General features: G+C 37.9%; 2 protein-coding genes across 2 annotated transcripts; one reads left to right on the top strand and one right to left on the bottom strand.

The window, feature by feature from the left end:
* The first annotated feature begins 2,068 nt into the window (after positions 1–2,068).
* LOC137737235 (prefoldin subunit 2-like) lies at positions 2,069–4,799 on the top strand. The gene is made up of 2 exons (XM_068476660.1): positions 2,069–2,206; positions 4,146–4,799. The coding sequence occupies exon 2, from the start codon at positions 4,152–4,154 to the stop codon at positions 4,596–4,598; it is 447 nt and encodes a 148-aa protein (XP_068332761.1). The 5' UTR covers positions 2,069–2,206; positions 4,146–4,151; the 3' UTR covers positions 4,599–4,799.
* A 194-nt stretch (positions 4,800–4,993) lies between these two features.
* On the bottom strand, positions 4,994–5,770 carry LOC137737234 (preprotein translocase subunit SECE1-like). The gene has a single exon (XM_068476659.1). It carries the CDS (start codon positions 5,714–5,716, stop codon positions 5,171–5,173), a length of 546 nt encoding a protein of 181 aa, XP_068332760.1. The 5' UTR covers positions 5,717–5,770; the 3' UTR covers positions 4,994–5,170.
* Between the last annotated feature and the right edge of the window lie 1,675 nt (positions 5,771–7,445).

Here is a 7,445-nt window from a genome sequence, read left to right as displayed (position 1 = left end):
TATGCTATGTTTTCATAATATGAAAACTTGTGTTGAACAGTTGTAGTTTGTGCCGGTCTTTTTTTACTGTGAATTATGAATGAAAGAACTATTGTTTGATGTTTGATGAATTATAAACGAAAGCACTATCGTTTAATGTTTCATGAAGTATGGATGAAATCTCCATCATTTACCTTTTCTCTCGGGAGGTTCCCTCCTTAGCCCAATCACTCTTCGCTTCAAGTCTTCATCGGTTGATGGTACAAGCCTTGAAGGAGGTTAAGAGACTAAGACAAGCCTTGAAGGAGGTTAAGAGACTAAGACATAAGCTACACAGCTGATGAATCAGCAACAAAATCAAACCCCATTTTAGACGATGAACATGTTGCACAACCGAAAAGAGATGCCAAGATTCACGAACACCGTTTTCTCAAAAGAAATATTTCTCCACCGTGTAAGATTTTGTCGAAGTTGATCTCTGTTTTTATGTTTTTGAACTTTATAACGTCGGGAAGTTAGAGTTCACAATGCCTAAAAGCGTTTTCACGAGCAAAACACTAGTGGTTCTGAAGGTGGACTCAATTGAATTACCTATGATTTCCTTGCATCAGTTTGTTTCTCAAGTCTCAAGTGCCTTTGTGTGAATCCTACAGGTATTGCATTAACCAGAAAGCTCGACTCCAATTGCCCCGTCGTCGAATATTTGGAAGTAAAGGGATATTTCCCAAAAGATGGTCAGGATTTTAACATCTCTGCTCCTGTAATCGAGAATGTTACAAGGAAAATGACTATTTGTATTGTTGTGAGGTCTTACCTTTTTCACCAACCTAGGCAAGAGATACACAAACAACTTTCCATGTCCAATATTGGTTCAAAAGGACTTGTCGTGTGGAATTTGTTAGGTTTTAGGAATGACGAGTTCAAAAACCATTCCTCTTAATAGAGAGACTAATTGCAGTTTGACAAATGCGTATAAACTTATATTTTGTGTTTTTATTAAGTTACTAGAGTTTGAATATCACTTTCCTTTCTTTTTGTGAGCCTTTGAGATGGATACAAAGTGATAAATAATTTGTTTCATGTCCATGATCTTTCTTGTTCACTAATTTGGTTTTCTAATTAGATATAACCTAGGATTTATGCTCCCATGACGCTCAAATCTTGATGAGTGCTACAGAGACATGAAAATATATCCTCGGTGACATCCAATCTTTTCTTATTTGATGAATTAGACTGAGTGAATGATTTTTCTGCAAAATCTGAAACACGGTCACGTGACCTTATTATTTTACTCAAATTCTAATTATCCGAAACAAGTTTGTATAATCGAGACTATTACGAAGAAAATGACTTTGTATTGTTGCGAGGTCTCTTACCTTCTTCACCAACATAAGCAGGAGATACACAAGCAACTTTCCATGTTCAAAATTGGTTTGAAAAGGACTTGTCATGTGGAATTTGTTAGGTTTCAAGAATGACGAGTTTAAAAACCATTTCTCTTAATATAGACTAATTGTAGTTTGACAAATGCATATAAACTTATATTTCGTGCTTTTATTAAGTTACTAGGGTTTGAATATCACTTTCATTTCTTTTTGTGAGCCTTTTAGATGGATATAATGTTATAAATAATCTATTTCATGTCCGTGATCTTTCTTGTTCATTGATTTGGTTTTCTAATTAGATATAATCTAGGATATCCTCCATGATGCTCAAATCTTGGTGAGTGCCATAGAGACATGAAAATATATCCTCAGTGACATCAAGTCTTTTCTTATTTGATAAATTGGATTGAGTGAGTGATTTTTCTGCAGATCCGAAACACGGTCACGTGACGTTATTATTCTATACAAATTTTAATCGTTAATTTATTTTTTAATTAGTACTTATAAATTTGATATATCAACTTTGTCGTCTTCTCTTATTATAACACATGATTTAGCTCTCACAGTTGCTCATAAAAAATTTCTCGGACTAACGGTGCTAACTGGAATGAACAAGAGGAATGAAAATGCAACAAACATAAGGATGACAGTGAAAATTTAGTAAATTACACAGGGTATTTGTGCAATTCCGCCAAAAAACCAAAGTAAAATACTCGCTGTGTCAAACCGCGGTTCAGCAGCTTCGTCGTTCGCTTCCTCCGTCGCTGCCACTCTCTCTATAGTCCACAGAGCCACCGTCTCTCCCTCCGTCTTCTCAACAGTTCCTCCGCGCCACCGGTCAGGTACGCTTCCTTCGCCATGGATGTTAACTTCGTCTTCTTTCATTTGAAGTACGATCATAGGGTTTCGAAACCTCTGATTTATGTAAATTTAATCAAAATTAGTAACTGCTTGTGTTTAACTGCGCCAAGAGCACGGAGAAAAGGGAGTGTTTGGGTACTTGGGTAGCTGCGATTTTCTGCTTAAGTTGGAATATTAAGATGTTCATCACTCATCAGTATCTGCAGAAATAGCATAAGTTTTTCTTGTTGTATTCGATTCGAACTCCGATTCTGGATTCGTCTTCCTGAAACTGCATAAAGTAGACAAAGAAACAACATTTTTCGCATTAAACATGTAAATATTGGGAAGTTGGTACTAAGCTAAGCTATTATATGTGAATTTATAACAAACTATCCAATCGAAATCATAAAATTTCTTCGAGTTCTTGAAAAATTTAAAGATATTCAACAACCAATGCCCGTTATTGCATACATATGTTTTCTGAGCTTGTATAGAATATGAAAACGGCATTCATACACCATGATGGTGACATTTTCGCTGTATTTCTGATGGATTCCAAATTTCTAGTGGATTTAGCTTAGGGTTTTCGTTGGGTTTCCCTGTTTAATATCTCACGCTGTGTCAATTTCAGTATGAATAGGTGGTCTTGTGTGTTGAAGAAAAATCATAGGACAGGGAGGGGAAACTTATTCTTCAAGATGAAACTAAAGTTTTAACCTTTTCCAGCTTCATTTTAATCTAGGTAGAGATATAGGAATAGATTAGTAATCTCGATGCTTTTAGATTTAGTAAAGAACTGTTTGTTAATAAATTATCTTGAATCAATTATTTTTGAAACATTTTTTTATTCTGGTTATTACGTACATCTTCAAATTCCAGTTCAAGATACTTTAGGGTTAAAGATAGACTCATTTGAAGACTCAAATTTCTAGTTGAATTGTTACTAGAGTACATATTCAAAGGTCCAAAGGGTGCAGCTCAATGTATCAAACATAGTAGATATGCTCGTACAGGCCAGTGTTTGCCTTGATATTTAACATTTGTTAAAAATCATATGGTCAGAGACTCAGAGGAGTTGCTAACAGCAGATTCTATGCATGTGCATATTTAGTGCAACCATACTATAGAAGATTCACAGAATCAATTGATTACTTAGATGTTTTCTCGTCAATTAACTGCTACCTACCACATATTGTTTCCGTCAGATAACAACATTTGGTCAAGGAGTATACGATAAGTTGACAACAGATTTTACGTATGTGTTTATGTAGTGCAAGTGTGCTAGACAGAGATGAGTCAACAACCAGAAATAGCCCCGGAGGGATGCAGTCATTTTGCATCCTTAGTTGGGGAGGGGATAGTATCATAGTCACACCAATTATAGTTACAACTAGGATAAAGCTCTTTTTCCTTTTCATTTTTTGTTGGGGAATGAATAAACTCATATTAGATGAACTTGTTTGTTGTCTATCATGTTGAAAAATTGTTTCCTGGTTGCAACAAGCTTGAAGGTTGATTTTTTCCCCAAATGAAATAATGCGAGTTTGCTCCAAGGAGCATATGAACTTTGTCTATGACTAATGGTAGATGCAGCCGCAAAATTGTGTTTGTTTTTTTTAGGGTAGTGCTATCCACACACCCATTTTTACTTCTCACACACCCTTCTTTGAATTTTGGGTCATCATATTGAATGAATTGAAGAAGATCAATGGCCAAAAGTTAATAAGGGTGTGTGAGAAGTAAAGTGGGTATGTGAATAGCACTATCCTTTTTTAAAATAAATTGCTTACACTACGAGAACCAGGAAGCAGAAGCTTTACGGTTTCTACTAAATGCAATATACTGTATACCTTTTTGTTGTGATCTATCTTAGGTAGCGAATTTATGTTTATGTGGATTCTTCCTACTCATGAATACTGTTTGCTCCATCATTTGTAGAGAACCATGGCCACTAGTAAAGCTGAAGATCAGAAGGAATATGTAAATGAACAAGCAGTCGCAAATAAGTTTGCTGCTATGAGGTCTGAACTCAACCAAATTTACTCGAAAATCACTGAGCTAGAGATGGAAGCGAGCGAGCACTTGTTGGTCATCAATGCCATCCAGCCACTCGATCCATCCAGGCTTTGCTTCCGGATGATCGGAGGTGTTCTGGTGGAGAGAACCATCAAGGAGGTTCTGCCTGCTGTGCAGCGCAACAAAGAGGGGATTGAGGAGGTTATAGCTAGGCTGAATGAGGCATTGGAAAAGAAGAAAAAGGAAATCTCTGATTTTGAGGCTAAGTACAAGTTCAGGATACGGAAGGAGCAGGGTGAGGAGAAGGATGATAGCGCTCGGAAAGAAGGGACTGCTCAAGGAGTCCTGGTCGGCCCTGCTGGCGGAAGCGAATGAACGATAAGTCTCCATTTCTATTGTTTTTCGACCTTTGTTTCGTCGTCTCAAACCTTTTAAATGCAGTGTGTTTTCAAGTGTAGCAAGTGCTGGAGATTTGGGGGTTTTGGTTGATCACGGTAGTAGAATAGTTAACAAGTTACAACTATTGTATTGAATTATGATTGTATTTGTACCCTATTTAATTATGTTTTTCTTTCATTGGTAAAAATTTCAGGGGAAAAACACAAATTCGTAAAGTTAAACCACAAATTTTGAAGGATAAAGTATTGATTTTTATCTCCGTAATCTTAGCAAAGTTTTATGTTAGCTACTTGGTTTAACACACAGCGTTCGGAAATCAAATTCTCTTTCCTTTTAGTATAGCTCGGAGTAGTAATATCGCTTGTAGTTTGAAAATAAATAAATTCAATCCCGTCATTTTGTGAAACACAAAGAAATGAGTCTCCACTCTCCATTACATGATGTACAGTGTCTCTCTTCCAGGAAGACAACACGACACATATGGGCCGGGCCGGGTATGATAGTGGGCCCAGAAGCCCAACATTATCACTTCTCTCTCACTCCCAGTCTCAGCTGAAAAAATCCTGAACCCCTCTCCCGGCAAAAAGCTGATCGGAAAACTCAGCCAAAACGGCATTGACAGTGAGCAAAACGACGCTGGAGCCGGCAATGACGCCGAGCACCACCCCGGTGGTTCCCAACACCTTAGCGAACGCCGGCCACTCGATCTCCCTAACTTCATCCGCCACTCCGCTCAAAAAGTCCCCCTCTTTCTCCTCCTTCCTCTTCTGCATCGCTGCCTTGATGTCCTTCCCCAACTCGCTCAACTCGACCGGTTGACTCGCGGCCGACTCTCCTTCCGCGGCCGATTCTTTGTCTTCGGTGCTCACCGATTCCGCACCCGACTCGGAATTCGTCTGGCTTTCGTCGACGGCTCTGAGAAATGAATGTCTTCTGTTCTTCTGTGTTAGGGGCCGTCTGGGTTGGGATAGGGGAATTGAGTGGCTACCGGCACATGGCAGTTTCAACCGTACGGGTGAGTTTAGGCTACCGGATTTTGTGGGTGGCGGGAAGGGTGAGGTTACCGGGAACTGTACGAACATGCGTAGAGCCATGTTGTGGTGTTTCTGGGTGGTGGTAACTGGTCAGATTGAATTTGGATGGTGGTAGATTTTAGGTTTTTTTTAGGAAATTTTTGTTTGTGTACATCATGAGTGCTTGTTTATTGGGTTGGGTCGAACTTGGGCTCTGTTTTGGAGCCCCGAATTCAGTTTTTTCTGTTGTAACCGGTTAAGTTTAGCTTTTAGGCCCAAACTTTGGGTTTAGGCACACACTTTTTGAGTGCATACATGGAAGTAGATGTGAAATGACTTGTGTTTGTTATATTCGTCTTCACTCCTTATCTTAACAAGTCGCATTGCATCAATCGGTTGTTCGAACCTGAATTCGACTAGTTAAAATAGCGGGTTACACTACTCGACGTGTTTTACCCATTAAGAAATACTTTTGGTGAGAATGGATTTTGAAATTTTATTTTAAAGGTGAAACACCGAACAACAATCAATAAGACCAAATAAATCCAACTATAATCTTCTAATCATGCACTATCGAAAATTATTTGTATTTTCAAGATTCAATAGTTAGTAATAGTAATTGTCAGAACCGTGAGATGTGAAGGGTAAAGTTTCACATAAGAGAATAAACAAACTGTGCAAGGGCTTGTTAAAAATTGTACACCTATTCAGGTTGCGTATTAATTTTTTAGTAAGTTTGAGACAAGTATGGAAAATTATTAAAATATTCATATGCTTCTAACGAGTGGAAACAGGCACAGCGCGCGCTCGTCAAGTTTGATCGCTCAACACCTTTTTTTTATAACATTTATAAACGCTTGTGCCGACTGCGATTTGATACAGTAGCATATATGCAATGTGAGAAGTGTCCTGACGCGTGCAAACAAGAGCACAAGAATATGTGCATGGCCTACAGGAGAAATGACAAAAATTCTGTTCCATTCCCGAGGAAAACCAAGTACGATTGAACTCATGAAACTGCAGGAGATGTAGTGTATAGTTTCCATCGGACCCAAAAAAGTTAAATGAACATATGTATATGATTTGACAGAAGAATCTCCATCTGATATGAAGCAAAGTTTGTCAGATTTGTTGCTTTATTTGATCCAGAGGATCTTAGTTGGATTTTTTTTTTTTTTTTTTAAGGATTTTGAGAATTTTTCAATTATATTTGTTCACCGTACATCATGCGATCAGAAATTATTGTAAATTTTTTTATTTAAAATTAAATGTAAACAATACCTGATAAAAGGCTGCACAATGTACGATGAACGAATATGCTTGGAGGATTCTCGGATCCTCACAAAGAGGATCCGATGAGGATCCAGCGAGGATCCTCACTCGTATTTGAATGGAAGAGCATCCTCCATTGTGAGAATCCTGGGGATCATCAAATCGTGTCCGTTCATTGTACATTGCACAACCAGAAGTTATTTTAAATACTTTTAATTTAAATTAAATATGAATAGTATCTATAAAAAAAACTGACCGTATGATATACAATAAACGGAAACGATTTAAAATCCTCCTGGCTCCATTGGCATAGCCTCCAACAGTCCCTTCCTCTCTCTCCTCTTTCCGTGGCAGTGCCATTGAGTGTAATTCAAACTACTGCACTATAACTCTACCCTCATTGGAGTGTTTCTGTACAACTACAAATACATATAGTTACTCCCTTTGAAGGGGATTTGCTTTACTGTTTATGGAGTGGGATAGATTATTGCCCATATATAACACGTATATTCATCTTATATCACCTATATGATTTCAC

This window comes from Pyrus communis, chromosome 6 (genome assembly GCF_963583255.1).
Source record: "Pyrus communis chromosome 6, drPyrComm1.1, whole genome shotgun sequence".
NCBI lineage: Eukaryota > Viridiplantae > Streptophyta > Magnoliopsida > Rosales > Rosaceae > Pyrus > Pyrus communis.
Note: the sequence above shows the minus strand (reverse complement) of the source record. Positions and strands in the feature narration are given on the sequence as shown.